At 42.8% G+C, this 22670-nt stretch overlaps 1 protein-coding gene across 4 annotated transcripts in view; it reads left to right on the forward strand.

The window, feature by feature from the left end:
* Positions 1–328: 328 nt before the first annotated feature.
* Positions 329–22670, forward strand: part of DIS3L (DIS3 like exosome 3'-5' exoribonuclease) — a 30963-nt gene continuing 8621 nt past the window's right edge. For 2 of the 4 annotated variants that reach the window (XM_049905800.1, XM_049905804.1), the window contains exons 1-10: positions 329–573; positions 2180–2333; positions 8010–8138; positions 10216–10351; positions 13465–13641; positions 15657–15735; positions 16658–16837; positions 18912–19084; positions 20203–20364; positions 22081–22328. In XM_049905800.1, the coding sequence (XP_049761757.1) occupies positions 435–573; positions 2180–2333; positions 8010–8138; positions 10216–10351; positions 13465–13641; positions 15657–15735; positions 16658–16837; positions 18912–19084; positions 20203–20364; positions 22081–22328 (1577 nt within the window). In that variant the 5' untranslated portion in view covers positions 329–434. The remainder of the gene's footprint in view (positions 574–2179; positions 2334–8009; positions 8139–10215; positions 10352–13464; positions 13642–15656; positions 15736–16657; positions 16838–18911; positions 19085–20202; positions 20365–22080; positions 22329–22670) is intronic. The other 2 variants (XM_049905801.1, XM_049905802.1) reach the window with 2 other exon arrangements.

Raw genomic sequence — 22670 nt, forward strand, 5'->3', positions numbered from 1 at the left:
CTCCGTAGTCCTCTATAAAAAACATAGTTGCGCTAAATCTTTCTTCACAGGAATTTAAACCATCCTCCCTATAATCCTTATCTCCCGTAAATCTCTGGGTAGATTTTTTTCCACCCCTCCCTGCCCCCTGGTAATTGGAGGATGAGGAGAAACTGAGGCGGGGGCTAGGTCCCGGGCTCGGGTTGGAGCACCCGACCCGCGGGCCTCCAGCGCCCAACACCGGGCCCGGGTGGTTACGGCGGTTTCGGTGTCCAGAGCGCCCAGGCTGCTGTTCGGCTGGTCGGGCCCAACTGGGAGCCCGGCGCGGAGGGCCGAGGGGGCGGGCCTGAAGCCGCGGCCTCGCCTCCGCCTGCGCCGCGCTGCGCCCGCCACTTCCCGGCCGCCCAGGGCGGCCCCGCGCGGCCCGGAGCTTTGCCCGGTCGAGTGCCGCCACCATGCTGCAGAAGCGGGAGAAGGTGCTTCTCCTGAGGACCTTCCATGGCCGGACGCTGCGGATCGTGCGGGAGCATTACCTGCGGCCCAGCGTGCCCTGCCACAGCCCGCTCTGCCCGCAGCCCGCCGCCTGCCGCAACGGTCAGGGCCTGAGAGCGAGCTAGGGCGGCCGGGGCCTGGCGGGAGCGAGGGGAGCCGGGCCTGAGAGGGAGCGAGGGGAGCGGGGCCGCCGGGGTGCTGCGTCCGCGGAGAGGCGGAAGAGGGCGGCGGGGAAACGGGGCGCGAGACCGCGGTGGCGCCTTATAAAATGGAAGGGCCCAAGAGCCAGACGCCCCCACTTGGCCGAGGCCCGGTGATTTGTGTTTTCCGAGGGGCCTGTGAGCACAGGAACCTGTCTCTTCTGGCCCCCAGGATCGTAGAGGGAGCAGGCGGGAGGTGAAACAGTGAGCCCCCGAGCCCTTAGACCTTCAGTGAGAGAGGGTCTGCAATCTCTTGCTGTAGCAAGCTGCTGTTGCTCATTTAATATTTTCTGCTTTGCTCCCCATAACTTTTCTATTCTGCTAGCAGTGACTCCTCAGACGTTTATCCAGTGGAGTGCCTTCTTCACTGTTGTGTGCTGTGGAGTCTGTTCTGACCCATATGAACCCGGTAGAACAAAGTAGAACTGCCTCATAGGATTTCCAAGACTAATCTTTATGGAAGCAAATTGTCACATCTTTCTTCCGTGGAGCACCTGGTGGGTTTAAACTGCAGACCTTTTGGTTAGCAGCCTAGAGGTTAGTCACGGTGCCACCAGGGCTCCTTTTCATCACTGTATGATTATTTATTATCTAGGCCCCTGGTTGTGCAGGAAGGTCTTAGGAAAGTTGGATTTGGAACTTGTGTGCACTAGACCTTCCCCCACAGTTTTCTAGGCTGCTTGGGTGATGCAAACGGTTACGTGCTGGTATACTAGCCAAAAGGTTGGTGTTTCAGCCTACTGAGAGGCACCTTGGAAGACAGACCTGGAGATCTGCTTCTGAAAGGTCCTGGCCTTGAAAACCCTATGAGCGGTTCTATTCTGCACACATGGAATTGCCGTGAGTCGGAATCAACTCTGGGCAACCAACAACACAGCGTTGTGGATTTAGTGATGAAAGATGAGTGTAGTGTCCTGTTCAGCTAATGTTTGGAATCCTTTGCTTTGTGGTTAGGATGAACATTTCAGTTACAGGTTGGCTAACCAGCTCTCCGCTACAGGGGTGGGGTAGGAATCCTTCCATTCCTTGGCTTCCACTGAGCATCTTTTCTAATCAGTTCAGTCTTTCTGGCCCTTGGCAACTTCTGGGCACATTCAGAAGGTGGAGATAAAACTGACTTGAAATTGTTGGGCATAGGCAAGTGGTTAACTTAAGTATATTTTGGGGTCCCCCACTTGAATGTGAGTGTTTATCGGCAATGAATTAACACAGATACAGGCTGTGCTGAAAATTTTCTTGTTTGTGTGACAACATCAGTCATCCTCTCCCTCTGCAGCTCCAGTAACACCATAAATGATATTGAGTGCTAATCACGCTTGAAGAAAAATGAAGGTGCTGCATTTACCTGAACTTTGACCTTCTACCAAAGTAGATTTGTCTTTTACAAACTTCACGGTGTAGTTAAGGATGGAAGTTGTTTTGCACACTGGGGCAGGATGACATTGAAATAGTAATAAACCAGATTTGAAAATGTTGTCTAATATCTTAAATTTTGACTTATGTTTCAGATGGGAAACTCTTGACTAGCGATGTGACTCATTACGTGATCCCTGATTGGAAAGTTGTCCAGGATTACCTTGAGATCCTTGAGTTTCCTGAATTGAAGGGAATTATTTTCATGCAAACAGCTTGCCAGGCAGTGCAGCATCAAAGGGGCCGGAGGTATCTGTTTTGCATTATTTTTTAATTTATGGTGTACCCCCCCTCCCGCCTTAGAAAAGATCCCATGTTGGGGAGAGGAGGAGGGAAGGAGTTCATTATTTTATTAGAAAGGACTTTTTGAACTAATTTGGTATTCTCTTTGCTAGTGAGGAATGCAGTAACATTATTTTGTTTCTGCTTCAACACCTGGTCTATAGATCAATAAACTGCAGTGTCCCCAGTATGTGGTTATTTAAGATTGCAGCCTGAACTTGGCTTTTGGTTTGCATTTTTATAGTAGTGGCGGTTATTGCATCTTTCTTTTTGATACATTATTTAATCTTGTTTGAGATGTATAAACATATTGTTTCTAAGCTTACATTTTTGGGAAAAAGAGAGTACTTTATTTTTAAATTTTAGACACTTTTGTGGACACAAATTGTATTTGTAATCACTTGTTCAGTGGAACCAGAAATGACTTGTTGTATTTTTGTATTACTAGTGGAACTACCACCCATAGTAATTGTATTTGCTAAACAAAGGATTTCTGATTGAAACCAGTCTAAAATGTTTGCCTTGTACCTAAATGAAAAATAATTGTCCACTTTTTAAACAAATATTCTAAAAAGTGATTTTGCCTGATTTAACACTGAGGAAAGGTTTATGATTTGGAGTTGGAAACTGTATGGAAATACCATGTTAAAATTATACATCAAACCTCTGAACACTCAAGTTATTTAAAAAGCAGAAAACTATGTGTTTATTCTTTTTGAAATGTGTCTTCTTCAGACCTTGCTGGTAAAAGATCATGTGTTTTTATTTGTATATGAAAGTGATAAATTGCCCTTATTGTGTACTCAGTTCAAAACAACGTGCATTAACTAGATTGTGTGCAGGGTTTTCCAGATAGACTATTTTAAAATGAGCTGGAAGTTGATGTTCAGTCACAGAGATATAGGTGTTTATACACATGCAAGTTTAAATGCTGCTCCAGGTGTCGTATTTCAATTTCTGCTACTAAAATCAATTTGTTGTTATCATTCGGATTGCTAACACACTGCCGAGTCTTTTCAACTTCTGTTTTCTAAAATATTTTTAATATTAAGGATTGTTTTAAAAGCCAACTCTGGGACATTCAAAGGCAAAGAGTTGGAATTTAAATGTCTTTTCCCCTGAACATTTAAAAAGTAGTTAACTTGATGGAAATCTATTGGTTTTCCACTGCGTTACCGTGTCTTGGAATATGCTAAATGTGAGAACAAGAGATGGGAAATGAGGAATGATGGTAGCACCTTGCTTCCTCCACGTGGTAAGCACTCACTGAGCTTGTAGAATACAAAAGAAGTCTTAGTCCCTCTGTCAACAAGCCTGTTACCTTGTTTGGGTTAAGTGAAAGAAGCAGGAAGGCAATTACAAAGCACCTTAGACATGTGAAGGATGGATAATATGAACTACGCACGTGCAGAAGTATGGGGTGTGAGAGTTAAGCCAAAAGCCCTATCAGGAGGAAATGGGCTTGAGTCTAGCCTTAAAGTGCATGTAATGAACCTGACTCATGAAGAGGAAGAAGAGGCAGTAACAGGAATCAGCAAGTTTGGGACCTGGCACTTTGCTTACCTGTTAAGCCAGCAGTACGTGTATTCAGGTTGATTCAGCTAGGACCAAAATTGTCTAAACCCTGGAAAGTGTCATATCTTGAAAGCTAACTTCAAAATTGATGATAGACACTGAATATGTAAGATCTAGGAGATTTGCCTTATTAATTCGGTCTTCACACACATGAGGTTACCACGAGTTGGAATCAACTGGATGACCAAAAAAAAAAGTCATTGACTCTTCATATTTAATCAAATTTGGCCTAGCCGAGGCCTCTGGGGTATTTTGCTTTATTTAATATTGGGAAACTTTTTTTTTTTTAATTGTGCTTTAGGTGAAAGTTTACAGAAGAAATTAGTTTCCCATTCAATAGTTTGTACATAAAGTGTTCATGACACTGGTTATATTCCCCACAATGTGTCAGCACCCTCCCCATTTCTGCCCTCGTTTGGGGTTCTTTTTGTTTTTGGGTTTTTTTTTTTTTTTTCAGTTCTTCCTTGGAGATTTCTGAGATGCCAGTAAATAGATCACTGTATTTGATACACTTTTAGGAACATTATTTCTTAGGAAATTTTCATCAGTTAGTTATACCTGGACTGGTTTAGTGTCTGGCATCAGAATCCTTTGCTTTCCCCTTTTGACTCCCTCCTGAATTCTTAAGAGAGTCTCAACATTTCCTGCCTCGGTTTCTCAATGCATAAATAAGTTTGGAATCATGGAGTATTATAGTGGGAAAGGCTCTAAGAGATCACATGGCCTAGATCTTCCTCCAAAACATCAGTGTTACTCAAAGCCGGGTACTGTATTGACCTTGTTTCTGAAAGAAAAAAATTCTCATGGTCACCCAGGGTTAATTCATCATATTGTACTTAAATGTGTTTAAACATAAATCTCGGTATAAATTCTCATGTTTAAGGACTTAATACAACTCTAAAACCAAATTGGACCTTCAAATAAAATAAACAAAGCAACAACATTAGAAGACCACAAATGAACATTAATTTAATGTGACAGATGTTGTTTTACTGAAACGAAATCACCAGAGTTGGTTTAGCAACAGAAAGGGTTTCATTCCATATATAATCTGCTTTTGTATTTTGACTTCAATATAAATGCAGAGAAATACCTGTTTTCATAAGTGTATTGTACAAAACAGTATGAATAACATTAAGTCTTTGATTGTTCAGAATAATTATACATCCTGCCATCTAAACCAGACAGACGAAACCCGTTGCCGTTGAGTCAATTCCAACTCATAGCAACCCTATAGGACGGAGTAGAACTGCCCCATAGGGTTTCCAAGGAGCACCTGGTGGATTCAGACTGCCGATCTTTTGGTTAGCAGCCAAGCTCTTAACCTCTGTGCCACCAGGCCTCCATCCTGGCATCTAACAGCCCTCAAATGCTTACTTAATGAGGGGTTACTTGATAACTCTGTAAGACTGCCTTGTCCACTGCATTCACCCGTGTATTCAGGTATTAATTCACTTATTCAGTAGATATTTATTGAGAGACCGTATATGCCAGGAACTGTGCTGGCACTGAGGAGAAAGTGGTGAACAAAACAGACTTGGTGTAAAGGGAGAAACAGGCAGTAGCCAGATCATCACACAAACAGACGTACAACAGCAACTGTGAAAGATGCACTGAAGGACATGGCAGTGCACATCCCAAACCAGTCAGGGAGACAGGGAAGGACTTCTGAGGAAGATGCTTGTGCTGAGCTCTGAAGGATGAGTAGAAGTAAACCAGGCAAAGAAAGGAGAAAAGTTTTCTAGGCAGAGGAGCTGCCTATCCAAGCCCCGGTGGGGTTTGTGGCAAGCTCCAGGAACGGAAAGGAGACCTCTGAATTGGATGGAAGGCCTCCTAGGCCTCAGGGGGGTCAGTGAAAAGTGGTGATAAAATTCTTCTTTGAAAGGATACTGAATCACTTGGAGAAAAGGCATGGAGAAGAGAAAGTAGGAAGCTATTGCTTTAGTCCAGATGAGAGATGTTGGTAGCTTAGAGATGGAAAGAAGTAGACAATTTCAAGAGCTATTCAGTGGGTGGAAACCCTGGTGGCATAGTGGTTAAGTGCTACAGCTGCTAACTTAAAGGCCCGCAGTTCAAATCCACCAGGTGCTCCTTGGAAACTCTATGGGGGCAGTTCTGCTCTGCCCTATAGGGTCTGTATGATTCAGAATCAACTCGGCGGTAACGGGTATTCAGTGGCCAAAATCTATAGAACTTCTACCCAAGAGAATTGAAACATGTCCATATAAAAACTTGTACACAGATGTTCATAGCAGCACTATTCATTCATTTAAGAGTAGAAAAATAAAATTTTAAAATTCTTGTGGAAAACTGAAGTACCTCTGCGAGTAAATCGACTGACCCCACCAGGATTCTACAAAGCCGAGTTAGAGAAACAACATTCAACGCGGAACACACTTCCATGTATGTCAGCCCACTGGTTGTGGGACACCCCCTTATCCTTAGGGAGTATAGTCAGCAGGAGGAGGGGATGTTGCGTCTGTGGGTAAGGTCACCATCTAATAAAAATAGTAAAAAATCCGTATAAAGAAAATAAGCCTGGTTGTCTCAGAAATGTCTCCCCCTAAGAAATTATTGGAAAATGTTTAGATGATGAAGATTTGGAAAACACCTAAGCCAGTCAGGAGACACCAGGGGAAAAGTGGAATTTAAGAAAAATTCAAATTTTTATGGTATCTGAAAATATCATTCTCCCATTACTCAGTAGGTCAAACTTATCCAAGGCACCAGGATGCTGTCTGCCAACTCCATGTGGGATACTCATATATCTAATTCCATCTTACCACAAACCATGACTCGCAAAAAAATAAGACTGTATTGTATGTATACACTATTAAATTATAACCATTAACCCACATGTCTACAAGAAAACCCGACTGTCACGCTGAGAGTGACTGGCTGTGTGTTTTCTGCCTTCCCCATTAATATTCTTGTGCCATTTGGTCATTCGTTTTATCTGGCTGATAGGTAGCTGGCAAATGGAAGCATGTACTAACAGTCTTAAGAAAAATATGTGGGAGTGAATCATGAGGAAATCCCTTTTGTTATATTTTTTTCTAAATATTGGGAAGGATTGTCATCACTCTAATTTGGCGGTAAGCACCCAAGTCTGGCTTATGACTTTGACTGGCATTGTTTGTACTGTCTCCTCATGGAAAAAACCTGAAAGCTTTCTGTTAGTTGTCTAACAGGCGAAGCTAACTCTTATTCGTGTAAAGGATGGTGGCTGCATAAATAAAATTCACAGATGAACCCAACTTACATGTCCTTTTCTAAAGGAGTCCTGGTGGTGCAGTGGTTAAGTGCTCGGCTGCTAACCGAAAGGTCAGCGGCTCAAACCCACCAGCCCCACTATGGGAGAAAGATGTGGCAATCTGCCTCAGTAAAGATTACAGTCTTGGAAACGCCATGGGGCAGTTCTGCTCTGTCCTACAGGGTCGCTATGAGTTGGAATTGAATCGGGTTCGATCCTTTTCCAGGAACGCCAGCAAAAAGTAAAACTTACTAATGCCCAATGCCATTTGGGAGCCCTGGTGGTGCAGTGCTTAAATGTTCTACTGCTAATCGACAGTTTGAATCCACCAGTCGTTCCTTGGAAACCACATGGGGGCGGTTCTACTCTGTCAGAACCGATTCGACGGCAGTGGGCTTTTGGTAATACCAATTATAGAACAAGGTGAGGTACAGTAATAAAGTGCTGAGCTCCATGCTGGCTTCCCTGGGCTTTATGACTAGTTGAAGAGGGAACTGTGTCTGGCAGGGGTGGGGGATATAAATAGATTATAAAATGGCCAGAAGGTGAAGGGGATCAGCCGGGGCTTGATTGATCCACAAGCTGATTAACAAGGGCAGGCCCAAACACGTTGTAGCAGACAAAATTGAGAAACAGCCCTCCAATAGCCCATGAAGAGTACTGAACACCCTAGGACTAATAAAAATAAACGTTTCTTGGGTTTTCAATAATCAATCTTTTTCATGAAAATACCTCATCTTTTTTGATCCTCAGCAAGACATGGCAGCAGATGAGCACCTGCTTGGTTAGATTTATTTTTCTCCTTTGTGTCACAGACAGTATAACAAATTGCGAAACCTCCTGAAGGATGCACGCCATGATAGCATTCTCTTTGCTAACGAGTTCCAGCAGTACTGCTATCTCCCGCGGGAAAGAGGAGAATCCATGGAAAAGTGGCAGACCAGGTATGGCACTGAATTGCTGTGAGTTGTCACATACTTGTCTTCTTTAACTTCCCCATCACTGGCTCTTTGGTAGCTGACCTAAACAGTGTGCTAGAACAGGTCAGCAGTTATTCTGGAACCACGATTAACACTGAAATGCTTAATTTACATATGTGCCAGTATTTTAGAGTCATCATTTGAATACTTAATTGATTTTTTTTTAATTGTAATTAGGGAGCTATAGATACCCAGAGTGGAGTCACTGAGTGGTGCAAACTGAAGGGTTGGAGGTTGGAGGTTCAAGTCCACTCAGAGGCACGTTGGAAGAAAGGCCTGGTAATCTACTTCCAAAAAATCAGCCATTGAAAACCCCGTGGAGCACAGTTCTACTCTGACATACATGGGGTCACCGTGAGTTGGAGTCAACTTGGTGGCTACTGGTGCTGGTTTTAGGTACCCAGGGTAAATTTGCCCCAGATCTTAATGGCTATCAGAGTCATTCCAGTGATCCAGAAGTCATAGCTTTATTGCTTTTGTGGATGTTGGGAGGTGGAGCGAGGCAGGGAAAAGTACAGTGTCTTCATGAGACTATGTGGGCAGCTCCTGTCTGGAGGGGAGATGAGAAGGCAAAGGGGGACAGAAGCTGGCTGAATGGACATGGAAATAGAGGGTGGAGAGAAGGAGTGTGCTGTCTCATTAAGGAGAGAGCAATTAGGAGTATATAGCAAGGTGTATATAAATTTTTGTATGAGAGACTGACTTGATTTATAAACTTTCACTTAAAGCACAATAAAAAAAAAAAGTACCGTGTCATAGTTTAGATCCTCCTGAAAGCAGAGTCTGAGGCAAGGCCTTGGCTGTAGGTTACTTATGTGGGAGCTGATTCCCAGAAGCAGGAATGAAAAGTGGGGAGAGTGAGACAGAGAAAGAGGGGAAGCCAGTAAAGGAGGTGTTAGTGCTGTGGGAAACAGAGACACAGGCCTGCTGGGGACCCTCTGAGAAGCCGTGTAGAGTGTGCCATGTAGAATGTCAGCTTGAAGGGGAGGCTCGGGCATTTAGTTGTCCCGTTAGTTAACTCCAGTGCACCCATGAGGTGGGACGAACTGTCCACCACAGCTACAGCTAAAGTCAGAGGTGAGCCTGGGGTACGAGGTGCTGGGTACCAGTAGTGTTTGCTGGACTTTTCTGTAGAGAACAAAAGACAGCTTTAAAATGTCTTATCTGAAAAAAACCTTTCAACTGTCTTTTTTCTTGTAATGGTTTACCTGTAATAGCCATTAAATATTTCAGTTCTCCAAAGCAAAATGAGCACCGATACACCCCTGAGTCCTTGGCTGTAGTCCCCATGTTCCCTCAGGGTTCAAGGCCAGAAAGGGAAAAGCAGATCTTTCTCCAGACTGGGTCATATGTGCGTACACAGAAGATCACACTAAGTCCACAGCCTTGCACACGGGAGATAGTCAGTAAATGCTGGCCGAATCAAAGCACAACAAAACTGAATACATCCTAGAAATAAAGAGGCCTTACATAGCATCTGAATTTAGAGAAATTGGCCGGCCCACATTTATGCAGTTCATTGGAAACATGATCCAGTCTTGAACACAGGTCTCCAGACCTAGACTCTGCTTTCCAATTCATTTTTTTTTTTAAAGAAGATTTTCAGACATTTCACGTGGTTCTGGATCAGACCCTGTCGGATCATGAGCTTCAGCTACTTGTGGCCTAGTTTTTCTCTTAGCCAAACACTTGTTTCTTTCCAGCTTCACATAGCTTAGCTTGTCATCTCTGTGGGGCTGTGTGGCTGAGCCCTCCAATTAAAGGGTGTGAAGAGATGGCAGAGCCTCGTGGTTTCTAGGCCCCGTGAAGAAATACTAGTGGTTGCTGTGGTGGTTGGGTGCCTTAGAGAAGAAGATTTGTCAAATGCTTTCTGATTCATCTTTATATCCTCCAAACCACCCAGTCCAAGGTGTATTTGTAACGGGTACTAAGGAAGTACTTGTGAAATGAATGAGTGGTTGTCTCTACAGACCACAGGTCAGTAGGTTAAAAGCCACGTGTGAAATTCTGAACAATAGCTTGTGTTGGTCTGCCGTCCTAGGAGCATATACAATGCAGCTGTGTGGTACTATCACCACTGCCAGGACAGGATGCCAGTCATTATGGTGACAGAAGATGAAGAGGCAATTCAGCAGTATGGAAGTGAAACAGAAGGAGTGTTTGTGATTTCATTCAAGGTATTTCAAGCTGTTGTGTGTGAGAGAATGAGTGTAAGTGTGTGTTCATATCCTCAGTAGCCCTCATAAGGCTCTAGGCCCCTTTAGCAACATGGAAGAGGGAAGATAAACAATGAAGGGAGACATTAAGAAGTCCCAGGTCTTCTCTTACCTTAAGAATTTTTCTTACCCACAAAACCAAATTTTTAGCAGCCAGGCCAGAGAGCACCTTGTGACCTGATACCAGTTGACCTCAGAAAAAGGCGAGAAGGCAGGGTTCAGTCAGTCATGTTAAGATTAGCCAATAGTTGATCTTCTATTCTTCTCCCTCCTCTTCTTTTTATAAGCCTCATTGTAACTAGCCTACTTCGAACCATTTGCCTTTTTTTTTTTAAATCAGAATGGCCTCCCTATGTACATATAGAATAACTGCTCAGAATAAACCTTATATTTCAATTTTAAAAAAGTTCCATGTCTTTATTATCCCCAAGTAATTAATCTTGACTTTAGCAAGTTCAAAGAGGATGCTTGTGACTGCAAGGCCCACAGCATCCAAGACTTCAGCCCAATAAGCCCCTGCTGATAGTAAAGTCATTTTTGTATTTATAATAACAATAGTAGGTTGAATCTTATACAATTGCCAATATTCTTTTGTATTTGACCTACAAAACAGCAATTTTATATGGTTCCACCTAATGGTGATAAAAATAAAAAAAACAAACCCACTGCTCTTGAGTCAATTCCGATACTCATAGCAACCGTGTAGGACAGAGCAGAACTGCCCCATAGAGTTTCAAAGGCTGTAGTCTTTATGGAAACAGTACCACATCTTTCTCCCCTGACCTAATTATAATAAAAAAAAAAAATAGCCACCATATATTCAGTGGTCACTCTATGCCAAGGACTGTTCCAAGTACATTACATGTATTATTTCATTTAACTCTATGAGGTAGGTGTTTTATCTCCATTTTATTGGTAAAGAAACTGAAGCTCAGAAAAGCCAAGCAACTTGCCCAAGGTCACACAGCTAGGAAGTGGTATAGCTGGAGAACCCAGGCTGTTTGACCTGAAGTTCTGGCTCTTAAGCACCAGGGTATACTGCCTTCCAAATTGTTTTTCTGAACACACTGACGAACACACTGACAAACACACAAGAAACACTGTTTTAAGGCCAGCCTCGTTTTTCAGCTGTTTTCACTCTGCCCCACTTGTGAATGCATTGGAACTAAACAGGGGTCAATGAAGGGGTCAGGATGTGGTATTATTTATGTGGAGGCTGTCGGATCAGCTTGGGGTACAGATCACAGATGGGAGCAGCATTATCAGTGACAGTTTCTTTGGGCTGCCTTAGTTTCAGAGTTCTTCCTATCTCTTAGGTTCCGTTCAGGCAAACAGGACGACTGTTTATCTCTCAATTGATATTGGCCTCTCAAGTTCCACTGGTATATATATATATATATATATATAACATCTAGAAACTAGAACAAGGCCTGCCATCACCCCTGTCAGTTTTCAGAAAGTCTAGTTGGATTTTGAATTGTAGATTCTATAAGGGTTCCCAGGTGCATGTATTGCTAAAGATCCGCCAATAGAATTTTCTTGGCCCTGCTATAAGAAAGTGTTCCTGCGTGGCAGAGAATTCTAGGGCTGCTGGATATTAATAGAAATGTCACTTGTTTTTTCTGTTACAATATATCATGTCTTGTTCCTGCAGAGGACTACAGTTGACTAAAATTACATTTTTCTACTTTCTGTGAAAATTACTTTTCTTTGTAGTCTGGTGGTATTTTTTTTTTTTTTTTTATAGTACAGTTTTATTTCGTATAGCGTTTCTCAAGCAAACTGTGCGACCTAGGGCTTCATGGAGGTGAATAATAGCAGATGTTGTGAGTTCAGATGAGAGGGAAGCCCAGAATTTTCTCTGGGGACTTGAAGTTTAATGGAGAAGAGTGAAGACAATAGATCCCCCTTGAAGAGGTGGTTCATAATGATATGTTGGTGTTGATAAGTGGTCGTAGAACTGGGGTACTGACCTTAGTACATACAGAACTTCTGGAAAGATGAGGGAAGAAAAGAAGCAGTTTGAACAGGACCCTAAAAGTAGTGGGGAAAGTGCTGGAGTTGGCAATAAGGATAATATATTTTCTTTTTTATTTGAGAAAAGAGAACGTGCTAGAATCTACCTTAGACTTAAAGCTAAGAATCACATATAAATTTGATTTTATTCAGCAAGAGTCAACCACTTGAGGGAACGTTTGAGGGAATGTTTCTGGGAACATAGCAGGGGTAGGAGGTACAAATTTCAGATGTATCATTGACAATGCCACCATACCATCCTCTTTGGGTGGTCGCCTTGGTGTTTCATCTAGGGCCTCCCTGAAAGACTTATATCACAAGGTGCAATGATATTCAATAATTTAGTTGAGAAGGCCCTGGCCACTTGTTTCAGAGTTGTTTTAAACCAAGTCAACACACTAATAACAACATTGAGTCACCCACATGGGAACTGTTGCTGGATCAGTGGATAGTCACAAAAGAAGGCTCAGTCTTCAGGGAGCGTAGGAGGAGGGAAAAGCCTAACACCAAAGAGCAGAGACACCTCAACTTTCCTCCTTTCTGCTAATTTGGCATTGCCAGTGGGTTGAGGAGGGGGACTTGCTCATACATGTCACTCTATTCCATTTTTACCTGCTTATTTAAATTTCTTACGAACTTCGAATATTTCAAAACAAACAAACAAAAAAGACAAGAATACCCACATAGGAGCTTTTCCTCTTGATTCATTCACTGTAGGCCATCGTCTGAAGCCATGAGATACACGGAAAGACGGGCTGCCTGGGTGTGTGTGTGCCATGCATGTGTGTGGAGAGAGATTTGGAAGTGCAAAGTAATCTGGGAGGTGGCGGCGTTCTGTGGTGGAATGGTCTCCCGGAGGTCCATTTGGCAAGGCGTCAGGGGTGAATGAGGTAGTAGAAAATGAACTGGTAGCGTTAGGCCCTGGAAGGTAATGCTCATTTAACACCTCCACAAAATGTCATGCCAGCAGTTCCTGTCCCAGGTTTTTTTGTAATGCTACTACAGTGAAGACTCATTGTCTTCTGACCATGTTTCTCTTGTGCCTCTATTCAATGCAGAATTACCTGGACAGTTTTTGGCCTGACTTAAAGGCCGCCCATGAGCTTTGCGATTCGATCCTTCAGTCTCGACGGGAGAGAGAGAATGAAAGCCAGGAGAGCCGAGGGAAGGAGTACCCGGAGCACCTTCCCCTGGAAGTGTTAGAAGCTGGGATTAAGTCTGGACGCTATATCCAGGTGAGGATGGTCATGCAGACGCAGCATCGGGACCGCCCAGGCAGTGTTCTCCTCATTGCCTCCCACAGGCCTCCATTTTCAAAGGCTGCAAACAAGATGGTGTCACAACGGCTCCCCTGGCCCCAGTAAGCCAGGGCTGTCAATCTTGAAAGTGACTGGGAGTCAGTCTTCCTGTAGACATCGGTGTTCACTGTGGAGCTACTCTGTAATGATGTGTTACCTATTAAGCATCACAGAAGAGGAGTGTGGAAGTCGCCTCATAAATGCCTCCTGTCACGAGGAAAAAGACATATTTTTTAATCAAAGTTCAGAGTTTTTTGGGGTTTTTTTTAATTGTTTTTTACCTTTTTTTAAATTTTATTTTATTGTACTTTAGGTGAAAGTTTACAGCGCAAATTACTTTCTCATTCAAAAATTTATACACAAATTGTTTTGTGACATTGGTTGCAATCCCTGTAATGTGTCAGCACTCTCCCCCTTTCCACCCTAGGTTCCCTGTGTCCATTTGTCCATTTTTCCTGTCCCTGCCTTCTCATCTTTGCTTTTGGGCAGGTGCTGCCCATTTGTTCTTGTATACTTGATTACACTAAAAAAGCACATTCCTCACATGTGTTATTGTTTGTTTTATGGGCCTGTCTAATCTTTGACTGAAAGGTGGACCCTGGGAGTGGCTTCATTTCTGAGTTAGCAGGATGTGTAAGGACCATAGTTTCAGGGGTTCCTCCAGCCTCCGTCAGACCAGTAAGTCTGGTCTTTTTTGTGGATTTGAATTTTGTTCTACGTTTTTCTCCGCTCTGTCCAGAACCGTCTATTGTGATCTTTGTCAGAGTGGCTGGTGATGGTAGCAGGGAACCATCTTGTTCTTCTGGGCTCAGGCTGGTGGAGGCTGTGGTTCCAGTGGTCCATTAGGCCTTTGGACTAGTATTTTCCTTCTGTCTTTGGTTTTCTTCTTTCTCCTTTGCTTCCTCTATACTGTGTGTTGTTTTTCTGCTCATCAAAGTTAACTTGTCTGCTATCTAGCTAGTGATAACCCCTACTCGCCCCTTTCCTCCTTTGTGACCATCAAAGATTTTTTTTTTCCTGTTTGTAAACCTTTTCTTGAGTTCTTATAATAGTGATCTCATACAATATTTGTCCTTTCGTAATTGACTTATTTCACTCAGCAATAATGCCCTCCAGATTCATCCATGTCATGAGATGTTTTGTGGATTCATCGTTGTTCTTTATTATTGCATAGTATTCCATTGAATTTGTTTATCCATTCAGCTCCTAATGGGAAGGTTCAGAGTTTCGGCAGGATTGTAAAATTGGTGAAATGTAGCTTTTTCACTACTTTGGCATTTTTCTACCCCCTTCAAGGGTCCCTTCATAACACCCCCAGAACCCAGAACCCAGACGCTGTCAAGATAGTGGGAAGGAACATGATTAAGTTATTGCTCAGATTTCAGCAGCTCTACATGCAGTCATTTGTGCGTGTGTGTGAGGTGGGCGCGGGGGGGGGTCCTATATAGTTTTGTGACGTGTGGATTGGTGTAACCACCACCATAATCAAGATAAAGAACTGTTCCATCGTGGCGTTTATATTTTTAACAAGCGTCTCAGGCGATTTTTACGCAGGCTGTTTGAGAACCACCACACTCAAGCCCCTCTCTAGAGCCTGGGTATTTTAAATGAGGGTGCCTAGCCAGGCCACCTTAAAACTTGGTGGTAAAGTTAATGGCATTCCTGGGAGGATATTTTGAGGAAGAAGGTTTTTAAAGATGACGTACCACTTCGGTAAGATAGGGCGTGGTGCTGTCAGCACTCAGTATAGCTGGGAGTAGTTCAAAATGTTAGCGTTTTTCTCTGGAAAAAAGAAAGCTTGGTGCTGAATGTTATTCCTAAAGAAAGGAATCACAGACACGGGGAGAATATTATGGGAGGAAAATACATAAGAATATTTTCATAGAGGTTTTTTTTTAAACTGGACCTTTTGGAGGTAAATCAGACTGAAAAATTGATTTTTCTGATTTTAGGGAATTCTGAACGTCAACAAACACAGAGCACAAATGGAAGCTTTTGTTCGGCTTCAAGGAGCTAGCAGTAAAGATTCAGGTTGTGTATAAACCTTATATCAATCTTGGTACCACTTTATTCATTCTGATATCACACAATAAAGAAAGCAAAGTTACATGTCATACATCTTCACATACGGTGGGAAGGCGGGATCAGGGCTGGTTGGTTTGCTTTTGTTTTTCTTTGCTTTTTGTCTATAAAAAAAATTTCTGATTTTGTTGTGATACACTTTTAAAAATGATAATAGCTAACATTATATTGAGTGCTTACTGTAGACCAGGTACTTTGTTGTCATTGTTTTCTACAGTTTACATGTGAGGAAAGGAAAATAGAAACAAAGTAACTTGCCCAGTGCCACACCCCACTAAGTGGCAGAGGTGAGCTTTCAGCAGAGGCAGTCTGGCTCCAGAGTCGGCTTTTAAGACGTTACCCTGCACTGCCTCAGTGTGTGCTGTTGCCTTATTGAAATCATAAAAAAAAATAATAAAAAGGAAAATGGGTATGGATAAATTATATCACAATATATTATAGTTCTTAGTTCTGTACTGGCAGGGTAAAAAGAAAAAAAAACAGTAGTCAAAGGAGCATGGCTGTGTTGAGGGAGAATGAGAAATAATGCTTTTGAAGGGCTTGCGCTTGTCAGGGTTCTCCCTCTGAGGCCTTCGGCATCCGTGGTTCATCAGCCCTGAGCACCTGCTCAGCTCTGTGGGCTCCCGGAGGGAAGGGCCCTGACAAAACTCCAGCAGGCTTCCATAGTTTCGTGCAGGGAACTCATGCCTTCCTCAGAGGACAACTGAAGGAGGCAGCGTTTCCGCGCCCGCCCGCCTGTGGAGGGAAAGAAGTCTGCCCTCACCCCCGAAGGAGTGCTGACTAGACTGCAAGTACACTATGATCGAAGTGTCTCGCTGGTGCGGCATCCCTCTTGGCTTGATGAGGATTCTCCGTGCTGCCCCAAACACAGATTTAGTCAGTGACATCCTAATCCATGGGATGAAGGCTCGAAACCGCTCGATTCATGGAGACGTGGTGGCTGTGGAGCTGCTCCCTAAGGATGAATGGAAAGGCAGAACCACCGCCCTGGGTGAGAGCGACAATGAGGACAAGGCCTCAGGCGAGTCCCCGAGTGAGCCCATGCCTACAGGTGAGCCAGCTGGACCATCACCTTGTGACCCGTTTTTCCTGTGGGATGTATATTTTTCCCTCCTTCACAACCCAGAAACATTACGATTATTAATATGACATCATCTCTTCTCCATTATTGGTTTCTCCCTCTGCAGGTTTATTTTATTCTCATTAGTACCCAAATACGCTGTAGTAGCTCCCATTTAAAAGAAAAGAAAACAAAAACCCTCCCTGGGTCCCACATCCCCCTCCAGCTACCAACCTTTTTCTCTGCTTCTGTGTGCACTGTCTCTGCCCATTCTCTCATGAAGCCACTTCATTCAGGGTTTCCCCATCACTCCTCTAGAACCGCTCTTGTCAAGGTCATCAGTGATCGTTGCCAATGCATTGGTCAGTTTTCAGTCCTTGTCATCACCAACTACTTCCTTCTTTGGCTTCTGGTATTCCCACACTCTTACCAGTCTTCAACCCCACCAGTCACTCCTCCTTTGCTGGTTCTTCTCCATATCGTTGTCCTCTTGGGTGCCCCGTGTTTCTGCTCTGGTTCTCTTATTCTCTACACTCTCTCCCTAGGAGATCTCATTCAGTCCTATGGCTTTATATCTCCAGCCCAGACCCCTTCCTCAGCCTCCAGTTTTGTCTACTCAACTATCTATTTGGCATCTTTCCTTGGACGTCTAAAGGGCATCGCAAACTTAACATGCCTGATAACAAACTCCTAATATCTACCCCAAAGCTGCTCTTCCCAGTGTTCCCCAAGAATGGCAAGTTCATTGTCACTGTAGGTCAAACCAAAGACCTTGGAGTTATCCTTGACTTTTCTCTTCCATTTACACATCAGCAAATCCTGCCACCTCTAACTTTAACACACGGCCTGAAGTCAACCACTTCCCACACTTTACCAGTCTTCTCCTAAATGGGTCCACTTGCACCCTGTGGCTGGATCATCACAGCAGCCTCCCCACTAGTCGCCCTGTTACCACCCCTGCTCCCACGTAGTCTTTTCTCTACACAGTAGCCACAGTGATCCTTTTAAAGGTAAGGTAGGTCCTGTTATGGCTTTGCTCAAAACTTTACAGTGGTTGCTTCCTGTTTCTCTCAGAATAAAACCCAAAGTCCTTACTACAGCCTATGAGGCCACAGCCTGCGAGGCCACGGCCTGCGAGGCCACGGCCTGCAAGGTCCCACAAGCTTGGGCTGCCTCCTGTCGTTCTCCCTGTCAGTGTCTTTTACTTCAGCCACGTTGACCTACTCATTCTTTCCACCACTTAGAACAAACTTTCCCCAAACATCTTGACACCACTTTCCCTCGCTTGATTCAATTCTCTGCTCAAATGTCACTTTATTTAAAATAATTGCTACTTCTGAACCTCTGCCTCACCCTACTTTGTATCTTTTTTTAGCAGTTATCACTACTTCACAGGTATTTATTTTCTCATTGTCTGTTTCCCACCCCACAGACACTCAGTCTAGAATGTGAAATCAGGGACTTTGTTTTGATACTGCTGTATTCCCTGCTTCTAGAACAGCCTTGCTCTTGGTAGAGGTTCAAGAAGTAATTGTGAAAGGAAAAGAGCACTTTTAACTATTAAAGCTTGTTTTTCTCGACTTAAACCAGTGATGATTAAAAATGTATATCAGACTTACGATTGGTATACTTTCGTATGTATGATCTTGGACCAAATGATCTTGGCTGGTGGGAAAATGCAGGAGAGACCGTGAATATGCCCGGTAGAAGGCACAGGTTAAAAAAAGAGTAAAAATCATTGACTTTTCCCAGCATACCTAAACCTGCGATTGATAAGATAAGGGTAAATGAGAAAGTGGGGCAAGTGAGCAGAAGAAAGAGCATACTAACAATGTTATATACAAAAAAGAGTGCCCACCTTAAAAAAAAAAAGTACGCATCTCAAAAACAAAATGCTACCATAACAATTGGCAGAGATATATGTTTGAGCGTCTCGTGCGGATGTGCTTGAGAACAAAAATGGGACGTTGCATTTCTTGTTCTCTTTGTTACCGCTGCACTGGTCAGCATCTAGATTGGTGGCGTCTAGCCAGTTAATGCTTCATTTTGTCTTGTTTCCCCAAAGGCAGAGTGGTGGGCATCCTTCAGAAGAACTGGCGGGATTATGTGGTGACATTTCCATCCAAAGAAGAGGTCCAATCTCAGGGCAAAAATGCCCAGAAAATCCTAGTTACACCTTGGGATTACAGAATTCCCAAAATCCGAATTAGCACTCAGCAAGCAGAAGCCCTCCAGGTAGTTGACGTGGTTCCTCTGCTGTTCCCCCCACCCTGTTTGCCGGCTTTTGAGCAGAACCAGAAAGCATTGTTAATTCCTTTGCATAAGAGAAGGTAAATTATTGATGGCATCTGGCATTCTGAGATACCTTTTTTAAAAATTCTAAATATAAAAGAACCATCTAATAAGTCGTCCTTGGTTAATAAATGCAGGGCAGAGGGAAGCCGTCCTAGAAAGAGCTGTGTTAGGACATCCAGAGGGGACATACATTATCCAGCTGTCCGACACAGAAACTTCCAATAGATACGCTTTGCCAGCACTAACAAGCTTTCTTCCAGCAAGCGATATCGAAATACGATCACTCTGCCCTGTGGGGATGATACAGTGGTACTTTACAGGATTGATTATCCATAAAGTAATATAGCACTGGAGAGGAGACATAAACAGGAAAGTTAGAAACTAACATTTACTTGTGGCGAAGAGTGTAGGCATTGCCCGATTAATTCACCTGGTGTTTTGCAGGTTGTAAATGAGACACTAAAACAGGATGTCCCCAGGCAGTCACCTAGTCATTGTGTACTTCTGCATCTCGAAACCTTGTTGCATCCTCTCCTAGGCCAGTTGAAACTACAATGCTGTCCACCTCCATGGTTTGCCAGGATTCTTGGGCAGTGGGGGGTTCAGCTCACACTGATAGCCTCTTCCCTACCAAATGGTGTCCTAAGACTTCAAAGAAATTAGAAAGTAACTCCTCATCGCCCCCCCCCCCAAAAAACTTGAGACTTTTGTTTTAAAACTTCATTTGGACTATACATGATTGGGTTTTTCCCTTGTATCCTCAAGTGTTAACAAGAATGTATTACAATTGACTTTCTTTAGGAACTAAAAGTTCCAGCCCACTTATTTGACGTAGAGCTGTAATGCCCTCCAAAGCACTGAGCCAGGTATTTACAGACTGTCTGGCAATTCAGTAAAATCAAAGAACCAAAAAACAAAACAGAAACACGCCACCACTTGCAGATTGGCTGCTGTACTTTCCTTGGAACTCTGTGCTGGCTGTTTAGCTCTTGTTTGATTCTCTAATTGATCCACTTAACTCCTGCTGCTGGTTTCATGTTTCACTTTTCCCCTTTGTGTAGGATTTCAGGGTGGTTGTGCGTATCGATTCCTGGGAGTCGACATCCGTGTATCCAAACGGTCATTTTGTGCGGGTTTTAGGAAAAATCAGAGATCTGGAAGGGGAAATTGCAACCATCTTGGTGGAAAACAGTATCTCCGTTGTCCCTTTCTCAGAAGCTCAGGTCAGATTTCCCAGAGGCCTTTGGTCTAGTGACAGACATTGTGTACATTTTCCTTTTGCTTTTGTTGCTGTTATTGTTTGTTTCATCATTAAGAAAAATCTTTGCGTTATGTCATAATCCACTGCCTAAAGCCACAGAAAATGGAAAAATCTCACTCCTCTTTTTTCTGTATTTGGACCCAACTGAAGTCAGCTTCAAGAGCAAAATTATTCTCCTATAGCCTCAGAGCTCTCAATTTTTATATTTTCTATCTGTGCTTAAACATGGTACGTCAGTCTTACAATCTGTACATCCATTGCTGGCAACTACAAGACTGCCTAGTTGCAGCCCCAGCTGGGCTACACTTGCTAGCAGAATCACTCACCTGCACAAAAGCCCTGCACAAGGCCACAGGCGGCAGCTTCCCAGGTGCCATACATCTCTGACCCATGAGTTGAAAAATCATGCTCATTATGAAAGTTTTTGTAACCTTTACAGAAAACAGATACTCCATAAACATAAAGCATTTGGTTATTTTCCTCACTTTATGATATTTTAAAGTCCCCATAAATTGTGTTTATTCTTACATAGCAATATTCGTAGTGTGCGCATACTGTTTCGTGCTCTGCTTCTTTCACTTAAAGTTATTTCTATATATTGACATAGCCTACTTATTTTTAATAGTTATGGCAAATTACTGTGTATTGATGTACCCTAGTTTGCTTAAACATTTTTCAATTGTTGGGCATTTGTGCTGTTTAATTTTTCAGTATTCTAAAGAATGCTACTTCAAACATTTTTATAAACATTGCTTTTTTTTTCCCCCTTTCGATCATTTCTTTGGAGTGTAATTATTAAAGTGAGATTACCAAGTCAAAGAGCATAAAAAATTTAAGTAGCTTTTGTTACGTATTGGCAGATTGTTCTCCAGAAAAATTAGACCAGTTTTGCGTTGCCATCAAGAGTATAGAGGCATTCTTATTTTCATTATAGTTTTTGACAGAACAGTAGCTATAATAGTAAAATATTTGAGAATATTTTACATTATTAAATGTTTATGCTTAACATTAGTTTCTGGAAATTATTTATTGACTTGTTTGGCAGCTCTTAGCGAAAATGTTAGAATAAAATACTACGTGGATTACACTTAATGGGACTAGAATTTTCTCTTCCCTTTTAGCCTAGTTAACTGTGAATTGATAGCTTAAAAAGGTAATAATGGAGAGAAAATGTCCAGATTGGTCCTGTTTAGATTATCTTTAAGCTTTTAATATTTGGGACATGTTGTTTTTTTTTGGTCCTCCCCCCACCCACCACCCAACGGCTTGACTTGAATGAAAAGTTCAACTATATTTTAAAAAATGGATCATTTGAAAACGGGGTAGATGTTATCCTCTTTATAAACCACCCACTTGTTCTTACTCCAGCCCCCACAACTGAGAAGGCTAGTGGGAGTTGTTGGACATTTCCTGTTAGACTGTGAGTTTCCCCCTCAAGGACTGTGGACTGTGTCTTTCCTACTGACTCTTGGCTTTCCAGAGCCGAGCCCTGTACTTGACCTGTTTTAGGCATCCAATAAATAATTACTGATTCTAAAAAGTGACCATAGGTTGATTGCAGAAGGTAATTGGGAATGAATGGAATTTCTATGAGGTCTCAGAGAGAGTGTAAGGAAGTAGATTCCTATAGAAACTTCTCGGGCATGAATTACTGAATATTCGGCCTCTCTTTGAACAGATGTGTAAGATGCCAGTGAACACACCAGAAAATCCCTGGAAGGTGAGTCCTGAAGAGGAACGAGAACGTAAAGACTTGAGGAAAACCCACCTTGTGTTCAGCATTGACCCCAAAGGTTGCGAAGATGTGGATGACACACTCTCAGTCAGAACCTTAAATAATGGCAACCTGGAACTTGGAGTCCACATTGCAGACGTGACGCACTTTGTGGCACCAAATTCTTATATTGATACTGAAGCTAGAACAAGGTAATGCTGTTTGAAATCAGTGTTACAATAGAATATATATGTGACTGTAACATATTTTGTAGCTATGCTAGTTTCAGGTTTTTACAACAAAGATTTCACATTTGTGCAATTCTAAAGATTCCTTTCAAGAAAAAAACATTGAGGACCACTTGCCCTTTTCCTTCAGAAAAGCAGTACCTCGATGGGTTTCTCTCTCCCTTTTCAACATAACCTTTTCACTCATTAGTTCTTACTCAGTCGCAATAGTTAAATTTTTCATGCAGTAATATGGTATTATAATGTAGTATAAATACTAGAGCATTACCTTTTATTTTTCTTACATAACTAAAATTCGTGTCAGCG

Source organism: Elephas maximus, chromosome 13 (genome assembly GCF_024166365.1).
Source record: "Elephas maximus indicus isolate mEleMax1 chromosome 13, mEleMax1 primary haplotype, whole genome shotgun sequence".
In the NCBI taxonomy this organism is placed as follows: domain Eukaryota; kingdom Metazoa; phylum Chordata; class Mammalia; order Proboscidea; family Elephantidae; genus Elephas; species Elephas maximus.